Source organism: Cnephaeus nilssonii, assembly GCF_951640355.1.
Source record: "Cnephaeus nilssonii genome assembly, chromosome: 5".
In the NCBI taxonomy this organism is placed as follows: Eukaryota; Metazoa; Chordata; class Mammalia; order Chiroptera; family Vespertilionidae; genus Cnephaeus; species Cnephaeus nilssonii.
Genome location: NC_137076.1, coordinates 33,959,978 through 33,986,656, shown reverse-complemented (window position 1 = coordinate 33,986,656; position 26,679 = coordinate 33,959,978). Strand labels below are relative to the sequence as shown.

Below are 26,679 nucleotides of genomic sequence, written 5' to 3'. Positions count from 1 at the left end.
CATCTAGAAAAAGTAAAAATAAAAGTCAACTATTGATTCCCCTCCACCCCCTCGAGCTAAGGGCTACAATAAGGTGATGAGGACAAGGTCAGAGATAATTCCAGCTTACATTTTATGCAAAGCTCAGAAAATTCAATTATTATCACACCCAGCACTTAAAAATACATTTTACCACCCACAGGTATTATCCAAAAGAGGAAGAAAATCCTATATAATAAAAGCCTAATATGCTAAATGTCCAATCGGCCAGTTGGCCATTCAACCAATCAAAGCATAATATGCTAATGATATGCTAAGGCTGCTCAACCACTCACTATGACATGAACTGACCACCAGGGGCAGACACTCATACTGATAGGTTAGCTTGCTGCTGGGGTTCAGCCGATCAGGACTGAGTGAGACAGGCCAGACATGCCCTGGAGCCCTCCCTCTTCCCTAGCTGGCAAACCTCCCGCATCCCTCCCTGGCCCCAGTCATGCACCAGTGGGGTCCCTCAGCCTGTCCTGCACCATCTCGCAATCTGGGCTGAAGGCCACCCCCACACACACCCAAGAACACGAATTTTGTGCACCGGGCCTCTAGTATATATATATTTACAGTTGGTTTAGGCACTACATCATATATGTCTGACAGGTTATTTCTTATTAAAGTAGCCTGAAATTATTGTCTCTCTCCCTCTCCCTGCAAAGATTAAAGTGTTCATTTATTTGGTATTTACTGAGAATCTGCACTGTGCTGGACGAGGGAATAGAGATATGAACAAGACAACTTTCCTTTCCTCATGGAGCTTATAGTCTGTCAGGAGAGAAAGAATTACACAGTTGAAGATTTCAGTATACTTACGTTAAGAAAACAACTATATTTATTGATAATTACTAAGAAAAATAAAATACAAGGTACTGTGAGGGCTTCTAAAAGGGGCCTGTATTTTCTGTGGGGTCATGAATTAGCTAGGCGTTCAAAACCTAAATTGGGCAGACAATCCTAGCTACATGTTTTCCCTTTCCTGTTAAATCCTTGTCTTTACCTAATTCTTGTATTCTCACAGCTCTGGCTCAGCATTAGAATCCACTGCTACTCTGTCTACCCCTTGTCATTGGTTTTCTCTCAGAGGGAGGTTATATTAGTGGGATGATTAGCAGCCCACATAGTTTTTTCCAAAAAAGTATCTTCCTTTGTTCAGTTCAGAATCCTCTGAGATATACTTGGCTAAAATAGTATCCCCAGTTTCTCCCTATCCCCTCATCCTGCTTTATTTTTCTTCTTAGTGTGTATCATTGCATTATATATACATTAGAGGCCCGGTGCACGGATTCGTGCACAGGTGGAATCCCTTGGCCTGGCCTGTGGGGATCGGGCCAAAACCGGCTCTCAGACATCCCCAGAAGGGTCCCGGATTACGAGAGGGCGTTTCTCGGGTGATGCACCCCGGAATCAGGTTCCCTCCACTCTGGTTCCAGTGCATCACCCAAGAACCCCAGCTGCCAAGTCACCACAGCTTGGCAGCTCCTGCATTGAGCATCTGCCCCCTGGTGGTCAGTGCGTGTCATAGCTAACAGTTGGAACATCTGCCCCCTGGTGGTCATTGTGTGTCATAGCTACCAGTCGGAACATCGGACAGTCGCTTAGGCTTTTATATATAGATATTTGGTTTAGATTATTGTCTTCCTTCACTAGAAGTTAAGTTTTATAAGGGCAAGGATTTTGTTTGTTCTCCACCATATCCTCTGTGCCTAAAACAATTACTGACACATAGTAGCTTCTCAGTAAATATTTGTCATATGAATGAATCTCTTTTTCTTCCCTAGATTCCAACCCTTCTTGCCTTCTCAGAGCCATCTCACTATTAATTGTGATCTTTCCTTTATCTTGAACCCTTCCATCTTAATTCAGTTTTTCCTATTTAATTATGCTCAGTCACTTCTAACATAAAATTTAAGAAAAAAAAATTTTCACCTTCTCTCAACTTTTCCTTTCAGCATTCCTAACTCCTCCAACCTGTGCCTTTCCCACACCACCCACCAGGACACCTCTCCCTGGAGTCGCAAATGACTTCATGTCATTAGCTCTGGTGCACAGTCTTCATCCTACTTGACCATTCATCAGACCCTCCCCCATGATAATGCATTCCTGGTTTTCCTCTTACATCTCTGACTCTTTCTCTTCTATCTACTTTGGAGATTGATCTTTCTCCAACTGGCTATCACATATTAGAATTCTTCAATATCTAGTGCTGGGCCATCAGAGTCTCCACCAAAGGAATTTAATAAATTCTCAGGGCTTCCATAACCATCCAAACAATCTACATAAAAGCCTAAGCGACTGTTACAATGGAACGACTGGAACGACCGGTCGCTATGTTGCACACTGACCACTAGGGGGCAGATGCTCAATCAGGAGCTGCCCCAGGCCCACAGGCCCCAATTGCCGATGGGGCCTGCTGGCCAACCTCCTGGTTTCTCCCCGCAGCCAGCAGGCCCCAATTGCCTGATCGGTGCCAGGCCCCCGGGCTGGGATGAAGAACCAGGGGTGGGTGGCAGCGGATGTGTCCCCTTCCCCAGGGGGGCCGAGGGCTGGCTCCCTCCTTGGGCCAGTGGCCAACCTCCTGAGTCCCTCCCCCTGACCCTCCCCCCAGCTGGCAGGCCCTGATCAGCCCACCACCCACCCGCTGCAGTGGTGATTGGCCCCTGCCGGCCAACCTCCCGGTCCCTCCCTGCAACTGGCAGGTCCCAATCGCCTGATTGGGGCCAGGCCCCGGGCTGTACCAACTTTCTTCAGTTCGATCTTGCCAGGGGTGGCAGTAGATGCCGGCAGTAAGGGAAGGAGGAGGTGGGGAGGCAGGGAACTGCATAGTGGCAGCGCGCGGACGGTGAAGGAAGGAGGAGGCAAGGAGGTGGGGAACCTGATTGGCCCTGATTGGCCCTGATCACCGGCCAGGCCTAGAGACCCCACCCGTGCACGAATTTCGTGCACTGGGCCTCTAGTCTATATATATAAAAGCCTAAGTGACCAAACATCCGATCAACTAGTCACTATGATGCGCACTGACCACCAGGGGGCAGACACTCAACGCAGGAGCTGCCCTCTGGTGGTCAGTGTGCTCCCACAGTCAACCTCCCGTGGCTGGCCAGCCTCCTGTGGTCCTTCCCCCCAGCCAGCCAGCCCTGATGGCCCTAATTGGGGTGGCTGGCCAATTTCCCGCGGTCCCTCTACCTGGCCAGCCAACCTCCTGTGGTCCCTCCTCCCAGCGGGCCAACCTCCCACGGCCCTGTTTGCCCAATTGCCAGCCAGGCCTAGGGACCCCACCCATGCACGAATTAGTGCACCGGGCCTCTAGTGACTTATAAATGTGCATCTTTAGTAATAATTCTCTTCTGAGCTCCCGATTCATGTATCTAAAATATTCATATATCCAAAGTTCCTCTCCTTCGTGTGCCTTTGAAGGCACTTCAAAACTCATTGTGCCCCAAATTGAGTTCATTATTAGACTTGGTCCAGAATAGGAGAGCAGCCACTCCCAGACCTGTTTCCCCCGACACGGCCTACCTGAGTGGATGTCATCCTGTTATAAAAGCCAGAAAACTGGGAGTTAACTTAAATATGCCCTTCTTGCTCACTCCCCATGTCAATTGAGTCTGTCATTAAGCCTTGTCATTTTTACCTTCTACAGTGCTCTAGAATCCAGTCACTTCTGTTCAGTGCTTCTATAGTCATTGTCCTCTTTTACAGGCATTATTGCTTTATAAAGCCTCCTACCAACTTTCTTCAGTTCGATCTTGCCTGAATCCAAAGTCATCTTTTTGTATAACTTTTTACTTTGAAATCACTTCAGATTTACAGAAATGTTGCAAGAATAATACAAACAATTCCCAGTTATCCTTATCAGATGTTAACATCTTATCACATTTGCTTTATCGTTTCCTCTGAATGTGCATGCATATAATTTTTTCTGAGCCATTTTAAAGATGATGCTCCTTTACTACATAAATATCTGAGTGCCTATTTTCTAAGACATTCTCTACCTAATCACAGTACAATAATCAAAATCAGAAGACTTATATTGATTTCATACTAGTATCTAAGCTTTATACCTTATTCATACTTTCCAAGTTACACCAATTCGTATCTATATATATAAAAGCCTAAGCAACTGTTTGACCATTCTACCAGTAGCTATGATGCACACTGACCACCAGGGAGCAGATGCTCAATGCACAGGCATGGAAACATGGAACATACTGATGAATTTCTGAGGGAAGGGGAAAGGAGGGAGGGCGGGAAGAGATTAACCAAAGATCTTATATGCATACTAGAGGTCCGGTGCATGGATTCATGCACCGGTGGGGTCCCTTGGCCTGGCCTGCGGGGATCTGGCTGAAACTGGCTCTCCAACATCCCCCGAGGGGTCCCGGATTGCGAGAGGGTGCAGGCTAGGCCAAGGGAACCCAACGGTATACGAATGCATGTACCGGGCCTCTAGCTTTACTATAATGTCCTTTATAGTGAAAAAGAAAAATAGTGATACAGGCCCAGAATGCTCTCCAGATCACATGTACATTTGGTTGTCATGTCATCAGTCTCTAAACTGAAAGAGTTTTGCAGTTTGTCTGTCTGTTAGGACCTTGTCATTTTTAGGAGTACAGGCCAATTATTTTATTAGATTAGATTGGGATTATTTTTGGTAGGAATGCCAGGCAAATGATGGTGTATGTTATCAGCAGGCACATGGTGTCAAGTTTTCTTCAGAACCATCCTATATAATAAAAAGCTAATATGCAAATCAACCAAAGGTAGGAATGACCTGTCACTATGACAGGCACTGACCACCAGGGGGCAGACGTTCAACCCAGGAGCTGCCCCCTGGTGGTCAGTGCATTCCCACAGGAGGAGCGCTGCTCAGTCAGAGGCCCTGAGCCAGGCTCAGGCTGGCGAGCGCAGCGGTGATAGCAGGAGCCTTTCCCGCCTCCGCAGCAGGACTAAAGATGTCCTACTGACAACTTAGGCCCACTCCCTGTCAGTTGGACATCCCCCAAGGACTCCTGGACTGCGAGAGGGTGCAGGCTGGGCTGAGGAACCCTTCCCACCCCCCGTGCACGAATCTCGTGCACTGGGCTTCTAGTCTTTTAGAATTACAAATCTAACCTCACCTCTCACCTATTTAAAAACAATGATCTTTCATTGCTCTCAGGATACACACCAAGTACATCTTGGTATATTAAGCTTTACGCCTGTCCCTCTAGTATCTTGCTCTTTGTTTCCTTTCAGTTTCAAGGAAATCTTATCTCCTGCCCAAGACAGTCACACATTGTTCTTTCAGCCATGAAGGCTCTTCTCCCCCTCCTCTATCCCACCCTCTTTAGCCTACTTAGCCAGAGCTTATCACTCAGATCATTTATGACTCCGGTTTCTACACAGAAAAGACACAGAGATGGCATTCTAGTTGGATGAGGGGGAGGGAGTGTATGGGACTCTTCCTGAAATTTCATTGGAATAACCTTTTATGTAAGGCAAGCATGTCAAACTCAAAGGCTAACACGGGCCAAATAAACAAGGTTTAAAGTTTATGTGAGCCACAAAAAAACAAAAGCTCCAATTTTCATGGAAATGTAGGTTTATTTCTATAGAGACATGTTTAATACAAAGGGCTGAAATAAATGAGTAAAGGTTAAAAGAAAATAATAGAACATTTTAATAAAAATTAATTTTTTTTTCTTGAACATTAACTTACCAGACACTGAATAACTGCACAAATTAATAAGGGTAACGCAAATAAACCTATTTTTCTTGTTCTCCGTAAGCAAAATATTTCCTGTTGCGCACACCAAACAAGTCAGGAGAAGACTAATGATGTGGCAGTTGGCTGCTAAAATATCAGCTTGTTAATATTAGTGGAGAGGAATGGTGCACCTTCGCGTAAGGCCCGTAAGGGAAATGAATGCAACAGGATTATAGTAATCAGTCATTAGCGAACGTTGTAGTTCGTTATTGATAATTAGGTATAATAAGATATTGTAAAAATTACGTTACGAAATTTTTATTAAAACGTTTCTTACATACTGTTATATTGGCTGGGCCGCAAAAATATTCATTGTGGGCCGCATGCTGCCCGCAGGCTGCGAGTTTGACATGCTTGATGTAAGGTGTCCATGCCAGAGGCTGGTGAGAGTGGGGAGGAGAATACTGAACCTCGTAGCCTACTTTCTCTGTTCCCTCCAAACCCTGTTCCTTGACCCAGTTTCTCCTTGACTCTTACTACTGTCCAGATCTCTCTCAGTCGTCATAGACCTAGGCAAGTCTTTTGATGTTGCCTAGACCATCCTGTCGCGATTCGTACTACACTGCTTCATTGTTTTTAATAGCTTGTCTTTGTTGGAGTGGTACTTTATATGTCTGTCCTCCAGGAGGACAGGTATGTTTTGCTCACGGTCATATCACCAGCACCTGAATGCTTGACACATAAATAAAGATCCATTGGAGGATGACTCATTCTCCTACACTTCAAATGATGAGGCCGATCCTGTTTCCTTCTGGAAAGACCTCTTCCATCTTTACCTCATAGCTACTGTTCCCTGATCTCCCACACCACTACCCACTGTCAGGATTGCCCTTTTTGCTTGAGCCCTTAACATCTACTTACCCCGTCATAGCTTTTATTTTATTCTATTATATTTGCTGTTTACTATCTCCCTAGAGTGTAAACTCCTCAGGATCAAGGTTTAATTTATTTACTGTCATATTCTTGCACTTTGTATACTTTTTCAGAGGAAGTTTTATAAACATTTTGGATGAATGAACATAGTCATGCCTCTTTCATTATTTTCTGATCATAGAAGTAATGTATTTCAAAGTAGGAAATTGGAGAAATGAAAAGTATAAAGAAAAATGAATTACAAACCATAGTTGTTCTGTTTCACTATTTCTCTAGGTCATTGGTCGGCAAACTCATTAGTCAACAGAGCCAAATATCAACAGTACAACGATTGAAATTTCTTTTGAGAGCCAATTTTTTTAAACTTAAACTTCTTCTAATGCCACTTCTTCAAAATAGACTCGCCCAGGCCGTGGTATTTTGTGGAAGAGCCACACTCAAGGGGCCAAAGAGCCGCATGTGGCTCACGAGCCGCAGTTTGCTGACCACGGCTGTAGGTGATAGATTACTTTTAAATGCCTCCTTAGGTTATTTATTTACTTAAGGGAATATTTTACCAAATTATTTTTAAAAATAGACTTTATATACATGCTTAAATCCTTTTCCCTTTGTTGCTTAACCTTTTGCACTCGGATGTTGAGTGTGACTCGACACGGTTAGCATCGGTAGCAGCTCTTTTTATACTCTTTGAATGTATCAATAACTTGAAATATAAAAAAATCCAAATAAACAAGTTTGTATGAAAAGGAACTCCAGTTTTTTATTCTACTGCCGCGCTTTGTAAAATCTGGGGTATTTAAAAAATTAAATCCCGAGTAGAATAAAGGAATCCAGAAAAAAGCAAGCAAGTGCAAAGGGTTAAAGTTTACTAACTCTTTATGGTTTAGTCATTAACTCATTGGAATTCAGCAATCAAATATTTTCATTCCTGTAGTCAACATCCCTTTGCCATTGGGTGACACATTTCTGTGGCTCTTCATCTTCGCTATTGTTATAACATGGTCATGCTCTCCGTCCCATCTACTGGCAATTTCTCAAATCTAAAATAACTACAGGTACTTCATTGAAGGTTGTGATATAAAAAAAAATGTTTAACTGAAGTAAAATTTTTACTTGAAAAAAAGTAATTATTTTCCAATAAGCAATATACCTTTTCTAATCATTTGTTGAGGACAACTAATTGAATCAGCCACCTCTGATTGAAGGCTGGTTTACATATTGTGATGGGGAACGGAGAGAATGCAGGTACTTGGATCCAGTTTTCTTTGTAAAGGGAAGTGGATATTGACAACCTTCGCTTAGAGAGTTAGCATGCATGAAATGAGAACAGTACACATTGTCTTGTCATTGCACTTTTAAACTGATCTCTTAGTAAATATATTTTTCAAGAAATAAAAAGTCCATAGTGAAGACACAATGATTGTGAAATGAGATGGGAGTTAAACGGCTAGTGACAATAGAATATTTCTCTGAGAGGTTAGAGCAGGAAACTCCCAGAGGTTTTTGTTTTTAAGCTTATCAGTTATAATTTATACCAACCAAATTTGATTGTCCTAGTAGTGATTTTCATTCCCAAGTATAAAATCCAAAATTCTTGCTTTTAGTTAATAAAAGCAACATGTAAACCGTGAATGTAAGCAAAGGGTATGTGAGACTTCATTGTACTTACATTCTTGCAACTTTTCTATAAGTTTGGAATTCTGTCAAAGTTACCCCAAATTTTTCACTTGAAAAAAAATTAGATGCTTATATATTCAGGTTATTAACCTTTCCTAGAAGATTTTTGTGTTTCTTTTTGGCTTTCATAGCTGTCATTTACTTACAAAATCAGAATTGATAAAAATTATTTTGTAAAGAGGATAAGGGACTATATACATTAATTGAGTTTCTGATTATAGAGTCTTTTAGTCCTCGACCCTTACTTTGCCCTTAATTTTTACTTCACAGGCTAATTTTGTGGTAACGTGCTAAATTCCTTTGGCCCCTCAGCTCGTACTCCTGATGTGCTTTTTCTTCACACATCACCTTGATCATTAAGGTGTGTTGTTGTTTTTTACAGCATTTCTTTCCTGAAATATTTGCATTTTCATCTACCAACATAATTCCTCTGGTCAAATAATAGATACAGTAAGATCCTGAGATTACCAGAAATAAATGATCTCTGAAAACAAACTATTTCAATATATCACATATACATGAAAGTAACCTCACCTTCTAGAAAGTATTCACTTAGCTGTGACATCATTTTGTAACGCTCAGGAAAGCAAGCATCATTTTCCAGCATTGCAAACTCAAGCCACAGGTGACAAGTGGCAGATCCACTTATTTATAAGCAGTGAATCCAGACTAAATTTGACTGGAACGCAGGCATTTTCATGTGCAGTGAATTCTGGCTGGTAGGCAGCTGAGTATTCCTATCCGAGCCCCTGACCTCTCTCTCTGAGTCCTTCTCATCCACAGATGCTGGTCCCAGGGGGCCTCCCCTCGGGCTTGTAGTCAAACACAAGCAAGGTGAAGTCGGGCCAGTGACTATAAAATGCTCTAATGTCTCATCTTGCCTTTTTCTTTATTGTTCTGCATAGTGTTCTTTTCATTTTCCCTAAGTGTACTGCTAAACTGTTTGGCTTTTTAATGATCCATTGCCATATAAATCTTAAGCTTGATACAACAAGGTTCTTTTTTTATCTTTTTAAGTAGTATTTTTGGTGAGCATCGCTGCCAATAATTTCCAGCTGTTTTTAACTTTATGGAGACAATATAGTCACCTTGAAATTACTAAGGATTATAATCTATTTAGGATAATTTAATCTTTTGTTTTGCAGTCCCAGGCTGTCTAATCTTCCCGGCTGGTCCCTAAAGGATGGAAACGTTTTCTTGGACAAGGTAATGAGTAACTGAAGTGTAGCTACACCCAGTGGAAAAGCCTCTTGTCATATGAGGGCCACCCATCAGTAATGTGATTGATGGGCTCATCCTCCCCACCCCCATGTATTCTCCCTGAAAAAATCCCAAGATCCATGTAGGGTCTTTAGTAGTTGGTGATTTTGAAGAGCCTTTTAGGGCATCCCTGTTCAAATTCAGGTCCAGTTTTCTTATGTGAAAAAATTAAGAGCTGCAAATACATTTTATCACCACAAAGAGAAAACTAGGATTTTTGTAGTTGCAATGAGATTTTCAAAGGTGATATTATTTAGAGAATTCCACCAACTGTATGGCTGGAAGGAGTAAACTTTAAAAGAAGCAACAACTTTAAAACTCTCTAGTATGTGAGTTTTAAACTGCTTTCAGGGGTCAGATCAGGGAGGGCATTATAAAGTTTGGGTCTTTGCGGGGTGAGGGGAGGTCACAGAAGGTTGCGGGAAGGTATTGTCATCGTCTGATCGGATCACTTTGACCTCTGGGTGAGGAACAGACTGAGTGCCGGTGTTTAACTTCCCAGGCAGTACATTCTGGGGGGATTAGGGTGAAAACCTGTTCTTAGGTAAGTTTGTGTGGGGGGCCTTCCAGACTATGTTCTATGAACTTATTCCAGCCTTTCCTGCTAGCCAGGAATGGACAATATAGTAGGTTTTGAAAAAAGAACATAGTTCCAGGAAACTAAGATTTGGGGTCCTATCAACTTTAATCACTGACTAACGAGGCCTAAAGTAAATAACTTGTTTTTTCTAGGCTATTAAGTTTTTGACATTAGATTATCTTTTTAAAAAATACATTTTTATTTATTTCAAAGAGGCAGGGAAATTGAGAGAGAGATAGAAACAGCAACAATGAGAGAGAATCATCAATTGGTTGCCTTCTACCCGCCCTCCACTGGGGATCGAGCCTGCAACCTGGACATGTTCCCTGACCAGGAATCAAACCATGACCTTCTGGTTCATAGGTCGACGCTCAACCACTGAGCCACTATGGCTGGTCGACATTAGATTATCTTCACAGTAATTTCTTCCTCAGATCATTATTTAGGCAGTTAACTTATAAATGAGAGACCAAAGGTACAAAAAGGGTTAAAAACTTAAAAGCTCATCCATGCCATTCTTAGTCTTCTAAATCATTCTTTCCCACATCTCAGGATTAAAAGACTGACTATGTTTAAAGATCCTTAAAATGATTCATTTAAATAAGGCATTTCCTTCCTGTAATAGATATCTATATACACTGAGTGGCCAGATTATTATGATCTCTGAACGCATAATAATCTGGCCACTCGGTGTGTGTGTGTGGCGGGGGGGGGGGAGGGGGGGTGTGCTGTGTGTGTGTGTGTGTGTGTGTGTGTGTGTGTGTATTAGAGGCCCGGTGCATGAATTTGTGCATGGGTGGGGTCCGGCCAGCCTGGTCAGGGGGAGGGGACATGGGCAGTTGCCCGGCCTACCTGCTGGTCAAACTCCTGGTCGAGGGGACAATTTGCATATTAGCCTTTATTATATAGGATATATACTGAGTGGCCAGATTATTATGCGTTCAGAGATCATAATAATCTGGCACTCAGTGTATATATAAAAGCCTAAGCGACCATTACGACTGGTCGGCCAGTCGCTGTGACGTGCACTGACCACCAGGGGGAAGACGGTCAATGCAGGAGCTGCCCCCTGGTGGTCAGTGCACTCCCACAGTCAACCTCCCGCGGTCCCTCCCCCCTGCCGGCCCCAATCGGGACTGGGCGAGATGGCCTTGATCGGCCCTGATCGGTGGCCAGGCCGAGGGGGACCCCACCTGTGCATGAATTGGTGCACCGAGCTTCTAGTTGTTAAATAAAGAGGTGTTCTTTTTACAGAATTAATTTCTGTGAACTGCACCCCAACCTCAAGTGTAAGCCAAGTGTATAATTTGAAATGAGATTTCCCTCACAGTTAACCCGTAAAATTATGTGACATTCAGGAGTCTGTGCACCTGAAATCAGCCTGACTCTTCTGATAGCTGTAAATTATTTTTCCCTGAGAAAGGCTCAGAAGCATCCCATTACCAGTGCATTGTGAGCAAATGACTTGCTTGTGTACGTGAGAGCATTTCATTAGAAGAGAGTGGTGAGTAAAACCCAGTGACATTGGGAGTGCACAGAATGGCAGGCCTGCTTCTGCAGTCAGGAGGGAGAGCCTCGGAGGAGGCTTTGTCACATGAGGTAGGCATGCTGTGGTGCGTGTAGACTTGTGGGGAAGAAGATTATGTAGCCAGTTTAAGACCAGGCAGAGCTTTGAAATTTCCCAGAATTTGTCTGCAATCATTTTTAACCTCATCCTAAGGGACTTGGGAGTCTTCTCTCATTAAACATAATTGCTTATTTGTTTTTAGCTGGCAGATGCATTGTAATTAAGAACTGTTTGCAGTCTCTTTTTGGCTCAGCCTTTCACTGGTTAAATGGTATTCATGTAAAAAGAGGAATCAGAGTTTACAATGAAAGGCGAGGGGAGGAAATATTCTGTCAAGGTTCTGTTATGAGACTTGTAAAATTCAAAAGGAAAATAATATATAGTTAATACCCTATGTTCAGATAAAGATTGAGAGTAAAATCATTCAGACTGAAATATAAATATAGATACATATACATAGGAATATATAGAAAAATATGTTCAGTGACTAATGAAAACCCAATAGAACAAAATTCTTGTTCTGGAAAGAGCAAACTGTCAACCAAACTATATATCTATATATATAAAAACCTAAGTGACCAAACTACCAAACAACCAGTCACTATGACGCTCACTGACCACCAGGGGGCAGACGCTCAATGCAGGAGCTGCCCCCTGGTGGTCAGTGCACTCCCACAGCACTGGAAGGCCGCTTAGCGAGCTTACCGAGCGGAGGCAGGCGCAGTGGGGCCAGAATGAGCAGGAACGGTGCAGCGCCCAGCCTGGGCTCAGGCTTTTCCCTGGCCGCCTGCCGCTTCACGCACCCACAGGGATCAGCACCCACAGGGATCGGGCCGAAACCGTCAGTCTGACATCCTCCGAGGGGTCCCGGATTGCAAGAGGGTGCAGGCCAGGCTGAGGGACCCCACTGGTGCACGCTAGTTTTTTATAGTCATAGATAGCTTTGACAGGATGGCACAAAAAATTCTCCATAGATTTCAGTTTCAGGTATCAGTGAGGGAAGACAGCAACTCTAGTGGCCTTCTGGAGGCATTGCAGCGGACCCTGTTGGTAGCCCACTGTGTCTCTTTGTGTGCTCTGCCGTACTTCCAGCTGCCAGTCCCTGGATGGTTCGCCAGAGAGTTTTTCCTGCAGCTCTAAAATGCAGAGGTTCCTATATAAATACCTCAGATTCCATGTCCCCTGGGTAGGTAATTTATACACCAGAGTCCCCAAGGATTAAGTCCCACTTGCCCACAGAGGTGTATAACTCAGTAACACATCCATTATTGGCCCTCTTCCTTACCTTTTGTCACTCGCCCACCCTCCCCCTGTTTTTCAGCACCTTCCGTTAAAGCTTGCACTCACCCTTTCCTCAGGGATATTTGTGTGGGAGTCCAAGCTAAGGCAGGCATATCCAATGTGGTAGGTCATGGGCAGCGTGGGGAATTGTATTACAAATATGCTTTTTTCTTTTGAATGATTACATTTGGTTTATAATCTCAAATAAATTGCATCCTCTGCAAGGACAAAGATTATATTCATGAAGATAATTGGGGGGGGGGTAGTTTAATTCCTACCTTCTACTCTTCTTCCCCCTCCTTTCTTGCCCCTTGGCCCTGATTGCATAATAAAATCACTGGAGGTGCTCTTTATAAATACAGGTTCCATGACCTCATCCCCAGAGTTTCTGATCCCTTGGCTGTTAGGTAGGGCCCAGGAGTCTTGACTCCATCAGTGTGCCCATGCGTATTCCAATGTTGCTATTATTCGAGAAGCATTGGATCATGAATTATGGAAGCAGCGTGTGTCCACACATGGCTTCCTCGAAGAGCCATCAAGAAATATGCATTCAGGTCCTGAGTCCGCCACCTACCAGCATTTGTTATCCTGAATAAGACACGTAGCCTACACTGGAAACAGTTGGCCTGCATAACCTTCTAGCTTCCCTCCAACTCTAGCCATCTCGGATTCTTCATGGCAAATATGGTTTGAGGATGAAATTTCTTTGTTGCTGTATCAATTGGATATTTCTCCCTAGAATTTTTCCTTTTCATTTCTTTCAGGAGCTGAAGGAGTGCTCGGGCCATGTATTTGTGGATTCTGTGCCTGAATTCTGCTTACCAGAGGTAAGATTAAAGTGAATCTCACTGTAGAAACAAAGCATATCTCGTCATCTCAAAATGAAGTCAGGAAATAATTATAAGGGGTTTAGCTTCTCTCTTCAAGTTGAAATGAATCTGTTATTTCAGTCACTTTGTTACACAGCTGAAATATCATTTAGGAGTTCTTTCTGTTGTCTGGGCATCATTTATCACTCTCTTCCTCCTGTTCCTCGCTCCTTCCCTAATCCCCACTAACACTTGTGCTCTTGAGCAAAGTAAGGAAATAGCTCAGGCCTTTGTTTTGTAATTACAGTGCCTGTGACTTAGATTAGCCCTACTTTTCCTCGTCTTGCTTAGAGTGGGTAACTAGGAATTGCTGTTCTTCAGCCAGTGCAGTAAACTGTAAAATTTCTTGCTGACCTGAAAGATCACATTGAATATTGCTTGAAATTCACAGATTCTGAACTGAGTTATGGATATCTGTCGTTTACATATTATCATCATAGTGAGACTCATTATAAGAGTCCCGGGCCAGTTCCATCCTTTAAAGGAAACTGAGATCAGTTTCCATTAGTTTTAAAGGAAACGAATCTCAGCTGACAGGCCCAATCCCCTGAGCGGCCTGGGCGCTCTCAGCAGACAGATGGAGTGCAGGGCAGCCAGTAGCTAATCCGGGGTTCCTGAGGAAATCAATGAGAAGCTACCATCCTGTCCCCTCCTTGCCGCCCAATGGATCACAGCACCGGTAGGAAATTCTTTTACAGTCCAGTGCCAAAGACAAAAGAAATGTAGAGCCCTTTCCCTTATTTTTGTCCTCTCTTCCTCCCTCTCTTTCCATTTCTACACTTTCTTTGATACCCTATAGGTAACCATTTTTCTCTCTTCTAAGTACGTGTGTGTGCCCTTTGGAATACCTGAGTGAACGAAAGGAAGGAAAACAAAGAAGGACGTGGTCATTGAAGGTAGCAGCAAAGGGAGAGAGTTTGAGGTGAAGTAGTAAGAATAAGGGTGAAGGAAGACAGTGATCGAGAATCCTGAGCTCTCCCTGCCTGCAGTTAGTCTCCCTGTCACCTTCATTTGTCGTCGAAGAACTGGTGGGGCAGTTCCCCACCTGTTCAAAGACTCCTAATCCTGGTGCTGTGTTTATTTCCAGTTTACCGCACACGGCACTGACTGCTACACCCTCCGTTTATGGACAACAGTGTGGAACCTGAGTTGGTGTTCTCATGATTTTTTTGGCCTGCTCCATAGGGTGCTAAACTTTGAAATTAGACAATTAGCATTTTGCAATTCACCTTTGGCAAGCTCAAAGAGTATTGATATATTTAGGATTCTAGAGCCATATAATTTTTTTCAACTTCTGTCATAATTTGTGGCTTATATAACAAGTTAGTAGTAGTTGCTATTTTAAGGTAGAACCAGGGCACTGCATCATCAGGAGAAAATAGGAGAGTCAGAGAATCAGGAGAGAGGTGCTTACTAAGCCCAGACTTCACTGACTTGGGTGAGTCGGGCAGACCTAACCCCAGTCCTCATGGAATTTATAATCTTGTATGCCTGCCTAAGCATCCTAGTGTCCCCAAACTTCTACACCAGGGACTGCATATAAGGCCCAGGACAGTATAATAGGCAAGCAATAAATAAGGTAGTTTTGATTCAGTTTATAGGCTGTAGAACCCAAGTGTCCATATACAGTTTAAAATTAAAATAATCTTTATTGGATTTCACTGAGTTAAAGTATGTAAGTAAATATTTAAATGTGAGTATATAAACGTGGCCTGGGTATTAAATTTATTTCTCGGATGGAAAAATGTTTATGTAGACACTGTTGACATGTATGCAGACAGAATATATATACCTATTTTCTTCCAGCTGTACCCACCAAATTTCTCATCATTATAGACTCTGGGCTGATTTTTTTATACATTAAAGAGAAATGTCAGATATTCTCACGCAGGTCCTGTACATGGCAGGGAAGGAAGGTAGAGAAGCTTCGGAGCTTGGCTATTGCCTCAGCTGTCCTTCCCCATTTTCTTCTAGGTCTGTCACTCTGCCTTTCCGTCTTCATGTCTTTGTGTAAAAGTGGTTCTAGACCCGGAGATCACGGTTCGATCCCAGTCAGGACACATGTCCAGGTTGTGGGCTCGATGCCCAGTGGGAGGCATGCAAGAGGCAGCCAATCAATGATTCTCTCTCATCCTTGTTGTGTCTATCTCTCTCTCCCTCTTCCTTCCTCTCTGAAATAAATAAAAATACATTTAAGTAAAATCAACAATAGAAGTGGTTCTAGAGCGGTGGTGGGCATAAGACCAGCAGAATGCTATGTGACCTTTCACGGTGAGGACATTGTCTTGGAAGTGCAGTGTACGACATGGGGTCAAGGGTGATGTAAATTGAATACTGTCATTAAGCCTTTTATTCACACAGATTGCCATTGCCCTCGCAGTATGTAGCTTTTGACCTCGAATCTACATGCCGTTCTCAGGAGCTGATTATGCCTCAGCAGCCTTATTAAATTAACTTATTTCATGTGTCAAGTCATTCAACCAGAAAATACCCACAGCAAAATGGTACATTGTCTCTGTCATTTGCAAAGAAGGCACAGACATCTCTGTCACTTCTCCGTGGGGGGCACACTAGGGCAATGACCCGTTCTTCTGAAAGACTTCCTCGGCTCGCAGCATGCTGTCCTCAGTGCACCAGGTGCTTTCCCCGGGGTAACTTTGTGAGGGGGACTCAGTGGTGGAGGTGATTGTGTCTCAGTTTTCCCCACAGAAGGTGCTGCTTGTAACTGCATCCCTCCAGCAGCAGAGCCGAGGCCAGTCCTGCGCTGGCTATGCAGCTGGGAGGGGACAGAGATGAGTCAGCAGGATTCTTGACCCGAGAGACATTTACTGTGTAAGGGACAAAGTGATATTTGAGTTGCCATGGTACAGAGTAATAACTGCCATAAGAGGGACATGCATGAAGTGCCTGGCTGGTTCTGAGAAGTGGTTTCTTTCATCTGGGCAAATCAGTAAGAGAATCATTTCCTCAGAAGAGAGTTTTCATAAAATTTACTAAAAATGGTAGCAGTTTTCCCTAACCTGCCAACTTGTCTTTGCCATTTTCACATGCCCTTAATGGGAAAAGGGGTAGATTTGGGGTTAAGACTAGGGTAAAGTAAGAGTATAATTTCCTTTTGTGACTCTGTCACTACTTTTTTTGGGTGGGTGGGGGGAGGTGTCTATATCCAGCACTAGTGGTCAGAAGTTACCTTAAAAAAAACAACAAAAGTCAGTTCCCGCCCTAGCTGGTTTGGCTCAGTGGATAGCCCATCAGCCTGTGGACTGAAGGGTCCCAGGTTCGATTCCAGTCAAGGGCACATGCCTGGGTTTCGGGCTCGATCCCCAGTGGGAGCTTATAGGAGGCAGCCAATCAATGATTCTCTTTCATCATTGACATTTCTAACTCTCCCTCTCGCTTCCTCTCTGAAATTAAAAAAAAAATAATCGGTTCCCACGTTTGACTTTGGAGGAGCTGGTTTCTCTGTGCTGCTCCCTCTGTTCCCACAATCAGTGGCGGGGCCACGTAGCATTCTGGTTCCCCTCACAGGTATATTGTGCTGTCCCTGCGTCATGTTCCCTGGTCTCACCTGCCAGGCAGCATTTATCCTCATAGGTCTGACTCGGAACTCGGTTCACTGCATCCCGGCGCTGCTGGTGTCCTGGCTGCGTTCTCGTTAGCCATCCTGTCCTGCTACCCACCGTCAATATCAGGAACCATCCTAACGTGAGAACAGAAGTGTCGCAGGAAGACAGCATCATTCCGTAGCACCCAAACTACTCTGCATTCTGACAGCTTCCTCTTTCAGTCACAGCATGTTGATCTATGGGCTCGGAACAGATATGCATCATCCCCTCTCCTTTCTTTTCAGACAGAGCTAATAGATCTGTCTACGGTAGATGTGATCCTCATCTCTAACTACCACTGCATGATGGCGCTGCCCTACATCACTGAGCACACCGGGTTCACAGGCACGGTGTACGCCACCGAGCCCACCGTTCAGATCGGCAGGTGAGACACTGCTCCGTCCCGTGAGCATGAGGCTCAGAGCTCCTTCCTTCACTGGTGACTGTTGATGGAGTGCTGTGCTAGGAGTGATTGTTATTCCCTCCCTTGCAGCCGACCCCGAGAACAGGCATGAATAGACCGCTCTCTAGATAAAACAGATGGTCACTGGAATCTCCCAGAGACTGATGCAGCCTGTAGTCTTCACTGTCTTTTTTTTAATCAAAACTGGAAGAAGGAGTTCCCGAGACAGCTCTTCTGTGCACATACTAATCGGGGGAGGTAACGTTTAATAAGATGCCACAAATATGCACTTGCAAAGAGCTTCTGGAGAAAGGAACAGCATATTTAAGAAAAGAAGAAATTTTATTACTTTGCTTTCAAAATGCCCCCCCTTTTATGGATTAATGTGGACTAAATGCAGACAGCGTGTAGAAAACTAGCTGGGTAAGTTGTCTGGACTGTTAGGAGACTGAAATGCAGAACTCCAGGGAGTAAAACCTCAGGCCTCCTTTGACTCAGAACACCCTGCTGTCTCTTTCTCTGCCCCTCCCGAGCCTTCATGGTTGCTGCAAGTGACCATAGCATCAGTTAGTGAGAGGAAAATTACTCCAGGAGAAAGAATTGTGTTGAAGCAAACTAATAAGTGTGGTATAAGATGAAACCATCAAGACCAAAAGTATGGGTTCTAGTGTCTTGCAGAAGTCCAACAAGATGGAGTTACCAGAAATAAAACAGTATGTCCTTATTTTTGTGTCAAATCACATTACCTGCAGTGTGTATAGGAAAATGAAGGGATCTGAGAAGAGACATTATAGGACCGTAAGACATGGGAGGTGATGGATCAGTTTCAGGGAGAGTTTGAGGTGAAAACATTGGACTCCAGTCTGAAAAAGTTACAGCTGTTCTCCTGAAAGCTGTAACCAGAATGGTAATGATCCTGGTCCCAGATCTTAGATGCTGGGACTCATACTGCTCCTTCAAGTTGAAAGGAGGGGTGATATTAGGAATAAATAAATAAATGGAAATGAAGTGAAGACGTTCAGCATTCAAGGGCTAATACATTGATGGTTGATTGGGAGAGGATTGGAGTCAGTATGGATCATCTCTACTGGGTTATGCAAGGGGTCTCATGCTGTTGAAAACCTGCTTCCAGCTTATTGGTTTTCCTGTAGTTATCCAGGATTCTGACAGTTCTCTGTACATGAGCCCCTCAGAGCATGCCGACCATTGATCCTACCGAGTGGGTTATTTCTTACATTCCCTCCGTTGTGGTTCTGTGGTAATCCATCTTGCGATGTGCATAGCCTGCCCTTTTGTAGGTCCTTGAGTTAGGTTTTTAGGATCAGTCTTTAGAGCAGGGCTGGGGAACCTTTTTTCTGCCAAGGACCGTTTGGATATTTACATCATTATTTACGGGCCACACAAAATTATCACTTTAAAAATTAGCCTGCTATATTTGGTCAAACATTTCATTAACTCACCCCTAATGCCTTGGCAGGGCCAGACCAAATGATTTCTCAGGCCTTATATGGCCTGAGGGCTAGACATTCCCCACCCCTGCTTTAGGAATATTCCATATGGAATTTTGTTAATCCCTAAGACACACATGAAGAAAAACTTTACCAGTTTAAATTGGTCATTTAATATCATTTTATTTTATTTTATTTATTTTAAATATATTTTTATTGATTTTAGAGAGGAAGAGAGAGAGATAACATCAGTAATGAGAGAAAATCTTCAATAGGTTGCCTCCTGCACATCCCACACTGGGGATCAAGTCAGCAGTCCGGGAATTGTACCTAGTCTCCTGGTTCATAGGTCAAAGCTCAATCGCCAGCCAGGCCATTTAATATCATTTTAAAAATCCAACCGACCCCTGCTGCCACCAACAGCAAGTACTTCACAATCATTTAACTTTTTCTCCATTTGTATTTTTGGTTACATAAAGGCAGCGATCTTAGAGTGAGAATTAAACCAGAGGCCTATATATGTCAGTGTTTGGAGATGAAAACATACCAGGCTTGTTTTAGAGTTGAACTAAATCATTTCTGTTCCAAATTTTTAACTTGGAAATTCAATAGGAAGCTATATTTGTATTCAGCTTTATGTAAAATGGTGCCCACATTCATATGCAGCAGAGGGAAAGGAGAGGGAGAAGGCAGACAAGCCCATTTCTGTTGGCTTCTGTGTTGGAGTGCGGTGTTTCCCTAGTTCTTCTATGAATGTTCATCACTTTTTTTGTTTGTTTAAACCCAGGCTTCTCATGGAAGAGCTGGTGAATTTCATTGAAAGAGTGCCCAAGGCGCAATCTGCCTCCTTGTGGAAGAACAAGGACATTCAGCGGTGAGCAGAAGGCCTGTCTGTGCCCCTTAGATTCTCTTCTCCCTGTTTATGAAAGGGTTATGATTGATTCAACCAACATACTTTGAGAGGCAACCATGCCATGGGCAAGGTATTGTGCCGGGCCTGGGAGTGTTTAAAAACTAGTAAAACAATTATCTCTGTCTTTGAGGTATTCAGGAGGCAGTGGAAATCAGACAGCAGGTAGATTACAAGTGGGATGGATGCATTAGGTTTGATGCTTGATCACAGTGCTGTGGGCAATCAAAGAATGAAGAACTCTTTGCTTAGGGAAGCCGAGGAGGACTTCCTTAAGAGTGACTTTCTTCTTAGAGGAAGAAAAGGACTTTTCCAGATGGAAAAGATTCAGGCACAGCATCTAGGATATAGTGTATTCAGGGAACAGGAAGAAGTTCAGGGTGGATTAGACTGGGTAGAGTAGAGAAGAGAAGATGAAACTAAAGAGGAACGTTGAGGCAAGATAATGAAGAAACTTAACGTGTCACATTTGAATATTATTGAGAGTGGCAAGTCCATCAGTGGGGGTTTATAAGGAGGAGGACATGATCAAGTATTTGTTCTGGGGAAGGTAACTCTAGCACCATGGAGAGTGGATGGAAGTATACAAATCGGGGCAGGAGACCAGCAGGAAGACTGTGTCAGAAACCCAGAGGAGAGAACAGAGGCCTGAGCTAAGGCAGTAGCAATGAACATGAGGGTCTAGCTTAAAAGATATTTCTGCAATAGAATTGAAGAGAATTGGTAAGAACTGTGAAGAAGATGAGATGTTGTAACTAGGAAGGTAAGAGGAGCCCTAAGTGGAAGCCAAGGGGAAAACTTGTCCGTGGTCTCAGATACTGCAGACGGATCAGCACGTAAGGTGGACAAGGCCCTTGGCTGTGGACATTCTAGGGAGGTTAGTTTCAGTGGCCCCTGGATCAGAAACCAGGAGATAAGAGGTGAGGTAAGTAGAAAGATAATAGATGAGGCCAGGGGGCAGCTTGGTTCCACTTCGGTGCTCTCACACTTCATTGGCAGCGGAGGACACCAGTCAGTCCTAACACACTGCCGTGTCTCTAACCCTGCCCATCGCCGCCCTCACCGGGCACCACAGTCACCCAGCCTCTGGGCCTGGCATCCAGAGTCAAGTCAGGGCTCGTCTGTGACTTCTCAAGTAGCAAACTCTGACCAACGCCCCTCTTTTCCATCTGTCTTGCCACCAAGTTCTCTTTCCCTCTAGATCAGTGATTGTTTGCCATCTAATTATCTAAACTTAAAGTCTTAGTTTTTGAGAATATTCTTACTTCAAGAATATATAAATATAGCTAGGAGAATGTGCTTTGTTTTTATACTGTAACTATTTCAGAGTTTGAGCATGTAAATTTCCTCTATGCATTCCTTTGTATGAGTTATTTATTTTACTTAGTGTAGGTAGCCCTATTCTCAATGTTTTATTTAATACATTTATTTATTTTTTCTTTTTTTCAATCCTCACCCGAGGACATTTTCATTGATTTTAAAGGGAGGGAGAGAGAGAGATAAACAGAAATGTAGATGTGAGAAAGAAACATGAACTGAACCCGCAACCCAGGTATGTGCCCTTGCCAGGAATCAAACCCACAACCTTTTGGTGTATGGGACAATATTCCAGCCAACTGAGCCACGCCGGCCAGGGCTAAATTTAATTTTTTAACATTATCATTTTACAGAAGAGAAAGCAGGCACAGAGAGGTTAAGTAACTTGTTCAAGATCACCCAGCTACTGAGCTACGGTAGGAATTGGATTCAAACCCAGACAGTCAGGCTAATCTGGTTCCAGAGTCTGTGCTCTTAACCACTGTGCTGGACCGCCTCTTGGATACACACACATTTCTTCTCACGTGTGTGAGACTCCTTTCATGTGAGGAAGGAGGAAGGATGTGTAACTGCACATTCTCGCCTGTATTTTATAGATCTTCTTCATGCCTCTGTGTCCTCACTTGGGGATATGGTGTCTGTCTGGTTTGAGTTAGGAAACGTTTTCTCTTACACGCACATGTCTGAGTCTTTACATGGTTTCCTTGATCTGCCCACCCACCTGCTTAATACAGAGACCCCCTCACCTCATTTTGCGTTTTATTCTCTGCTCCCTTTCCTCCTGCCATTGCTGTACCTTCTACCCCTTTTCTTTCTCTCTCCCACGTGCTCCCGGAACCACATTGGACCCCAGTCTCTACATCCCTCCTTGGAAAGCAGAGAACTTTGTTTTCTTTCTCCATGGAGCATGTATGCCTTGGCTCCCCTTACTTCCTCCTTTTAAATTTATACCCTTTATAATATTCTGCTGCAAATAGTTTTGGCACACCAGAAATGACGTCCAAAGGTCACTATTTCCTGACTCCCAGACCCTGGGCCAAGTCTTAGGAAGTTCCAAGTCCTTGTTTTGCCTTTTCTTCCGTGACCTTGAGCAGAGTCCTTGGCACTTCTCCTTTGCCTCCCCTTTATAAAATACAAGGTAACTGGCTTACAAGAGAAGTGCTGTTGTATGTTCGGGAGAGGGGTGAGTTGAGCTTGAAGAAGCAGAAGGGTAGGGTGGGGCTGAAAGTTATTTTTTAAGAATCTTAGAAAATCTGCCTTTTAAAAAAGTGCTAATTGAAATAGAATCTTGAATTTGCTATCTCGCCACCTGGTGGGCAAAAGTCAGACTTGAAAACCAGCTGCGTAAAGGAGCAGGGAGAATAACTTGTGTTTGGGGAGAAAACCATATTTCATTATTTCATATATCATGACCATATTTCTGATCCTGGTCAAGTATTTTGTTTTCGCTTTTGAGCATGAGATGAGCTCTGCTTATTGATAGAGAAAGAGGAGAGTATAATTATTGGAACGAATATATTGAGGTGTTAGAAAGACAAACCAAGAAAGCTGTGTCGTCTTTTTTCTCCTGGGTAAACTCAGCATACATATCAGAAGTGGCGGAAGAATTTGAAGAGTTTTTTTGTAGTTGACATCAGACAAAAAAAATCCTTTTGAAATATCCGCCTAGAATTTAACTTTGGCCAGAATACGAAAGGTGCTTCATTTGGACAATATTTATGCTAAAGGATTTATATCACTTTAAAATTTTTCTGTCACAAGCCTCTTGATCTCTAGTGCCCCAGAATACTATGGCGTATGATATTGAGAAACACTGTTTTTTGCTGTCTAGTACGTTGACATTTTCCCCAAGTCATATCGGCTATGTCTTCTCTTCATTTTTTGTTGTTGGTGTTTCTTTTTTTTTTTCTTTAATTTCTGCACTTTCCTTATCTGATTCCTCTAAAGTAGCATCACAAACTGGGGTGGGTCCAGGCATGGGGAAGAGAAGTATAGGAGTGAGGTGAGAGCCAGGAAGTGTGGATCAGAGACCTCACCTCTCTAATGGAACAGCTGACACACAGCTTCAGCCGATTGTGACCATGTGGGAATATGAACCTGTCACTGACAAATCTTTTTTTTTTTAAGAGAAACTCAAAGTTTGGATGTTTTAAATGTCATTTTTAAAAATCTTTTGAATACGTTTGCTCACACATTAAAATAAAATCCTATATGATCCAGGTATAAACACCTCTGTGAATTCGATTTGAGATTTGAGCCCCCAATTTTTTACTTCTGCTGAAACCTCATGCAGGCAATCTCTTGGTTAAGTGCCTTGAATTAATGCATTTTAGTAGCTTAAGTTGCTAATAAGACCATCAACTAAAGAAAACAATAAATTAAAATCTTTCTAACTTATTGGTCAAAAGAGTTTGACCAAGTCCCTTAAATCATTTCCCTTAAATCATAGTTTGAATTAGCATTTGATTTAGTATTAGTACGTGTACCAAAAAAAAACTACTACTCTTGCTTTTTGGCAGCTGTCTGACTCCCTGCCTCAGGTGACACTTCTCCTGAGATTTATTTAGACGTTAACCATCCTTCTTCCTCATTTTGACGTTGCAGTTTCGTCTTCTTGAAAAAAAAAAAAAAAAGATTTTGAAGGGTAGGAAAAGGAGAATCCCTTGCAATATAATTTTTGAGTTTCTGATTTTCCCATACCCACTTCAGAGTTTAGATATTTTGTTTAAAATATATTTGATTGATTTTTTACAGAGAGGCAGGGAGAGGGATAGAGAGCTGGAAACATCAATGAGAGAGAAACATCTATCAGCTGCCTCCTGCACTCCCCCTACTGGGATTGTGCCCACAACTAAGGTACATGCCCTTGACCGGAATCGAACCTGGGACCCTTCAGTCCGCAGGCCGACGCTCTATCCACTGAGCCAAACCAGTTAGGGCAGAGTTTAGATATTTTAATGGGAAAATTCAAAGCAAAATATTTCACTTAAGAAACTAACCCATCCTCTAGTATTTTTTTGTTTAAGGCTGCCATTTTTTTTGTATAAGACTAGAAATCTGCAATTATAATTCAGGTTCTTGTCATAAGGCTCACAAGCATTAAGGAATTATGCACTGATACATTCCAGGCTGAAATGTTTTGGCAATTTTCAGTACTCAGAGCTTAAAATGTGAGTTCATACCTTACAGAAGATATAAAACCAAAAACAATCATATTCTAGTTGAAGTTCCTCGGCTCTGACACTTCTTTGGTATTTATAGAGGAATTTATCAGGTCTGACTCTCGTAGGCAGAAAATTAAAGCTGTGGGCTTGGAGGTCAAATAGGCTGGTGTTTGAATTTCAGATCTGCTTCTTAGCTTGCGCAAGTTATTTCTTCTAGGTACAATTCCTCGTTTATAAACTAGGAATACTATTACCAACTTCAGAGGGTTGTTGGGGGGATTAAATGAGCAATATGAGTCAAGTCTTTTTTTTTTCCCCAGTGGTAAGCACATAGTAGTACTCAGTAGACACCCTCATCCTTTTACCCTTGAATGATGCACTTGGCTCACGTAGCCTCCTGCCAGTTACCAGGATACATCTGCCTTCCACAGACTAATTTTTTGTTAGACTCTGCCTTTCCTGATTAAAGCAAGGTATGATAGTAGAAGGGAAACCATTTTCTCGCTCCTTCCTCTCTCACTCTCTCTCTCTCTCTCTCTTTCTCTCTCTTTCTTTCTTTCTCTCTCTCTACTTACTTTTTTTTAATTTTTACTGAATTTATTGGGGTAACATCAGTTAATAAAATATAGGTCTCAAGTGTACAGTTCTCTAATAAATCATTTGTATGTTGTGTGGTCACCATTCAAAGTCTCTTAAACCATTTTCTAACTCTGTTGCCTCTAGTTATTTAGTGCTGTCATTCAGGTTCTGGGACTCAGTCTCCTTTCCTGTGAAATAAAAGAATTGAGTTAAATTATCTCTAAGCTCACATATGTTACACTTTTTAAAGACGTCCAAGGGAGAGGCTCCTTAAGCAGATCCCTGTGGAGTGGCGGTACTTTGCTGGAGTCCTCACAGCGTGTTCTTCAGCATTGCAGTCCCAGAAACTTAATCATCCCATTTCGCTCAGAGTTGATTAGCCTCTGATTCAGGCTAACCCAACTTCCAGGATATTGACTAACACACAAAAATTCCATGTAATCACATTACACTGAGACGTCTGCCTGGCTCCCGAATTAGAATGGTTCATCTCTCTAGGACACTCTGTTTTGGTCAGCAGGTCCACTTACGAGATCAAATTATAGATAAAGAGTTTTTTTTCATGAGCACAGAATTAAAGCAGAGATAGTTTAGGTGCTCTCAGGAATTGTTTCTGTTACCCTGTGGTAGCCTAAGCAATTGCCTTTGTCCGTTTTAGAGATAAATTGATCTAAAACAAAATTCCGGGGTTTTAATCTAGTTTCAGGTTACTATTAAATGCATGGTTTTTGAAACTCCACATTCAGTGAACTATCTAGATGTCACTCTGCTCACACATCTCCACCACACCCCACCCACGTGTGTGTCAAGCACAGTTTGCTGTAATGGGAGGAAACAACTTTTCTGCTGCTTATATTCTTTTGTATTTTGCTCTTATATTCATTTTGTTCATTCATTCATCAAACTCTTAGAAAAATCCCAACCAGTGTTTTATTTACAAGCTTCTAAGTGGCCCCAGTGGACTTTCAAGTCTCCCCTTTTCACAAAAGCTCATGCTGGGACGCTGCCTGTGCTTTGGGTGGGAGAACAGGCAGAGCTCTGGCCTGGTGTCAGAGCACTGGGAAGCCCTTTAGTAGGCACTCGAGTGTGATAAGAACAAAACAAAACAAGGAAATCTTTTAGAAAGTACTTATGAAACATTTAGACTCTGAGAACTTGACTTTGATAAATTAGAAAGCCAGAAAAAAAAAAACCACCCAGAGCTTGTTTCCACTGTATTTCCTTATCAGCCAATAATCCTAATGGCTTTGAATGGCTCTCTAAATGCCTCTGTATGATAATGTCCGCAGGTGAGGGTAAGGAGAGTTCTAGGGAAAGCTAAGGTACAAGATGTTAAAGACAAGATGTTAGGAGATAGAAGGAAGGAAGTA

The 26,679-nt window shown here is 42.8% G+C and overlaps 1 protein-coding gene across 1 annotated transcript in view; it reads left to right on the top strand.

The window, feature by feature from the left end:
* The window catches only part of INTS9 (integrator complex subunit 9), a 95,585-nt gene that overhangs the window by 25,847 nt on the left and 43,059 nt on the right, over window positions 1-26,679 (top strand). The window contains exons 3-6 of the mRNA XM_079773341.1: window positions 9,472-9,532; window positions 13,779-13,841; window positions 17,734-17,873; window positions 20,127-20,213. Of these exons, the coding sequence (XP_079629467.1) occupies window positions 9,472-9,532; window positions 13,779-13,841; window positions 17,734-17,873; window positions 20,127-20,213 (351 nt within the window). The remainder of the gene's footprint in view (window positions 1-9,471; window positions 9,533-13,778; window positions 13,842-17,733; window positions 17,874-20,126; window positions 20,214-26,679) is intronic.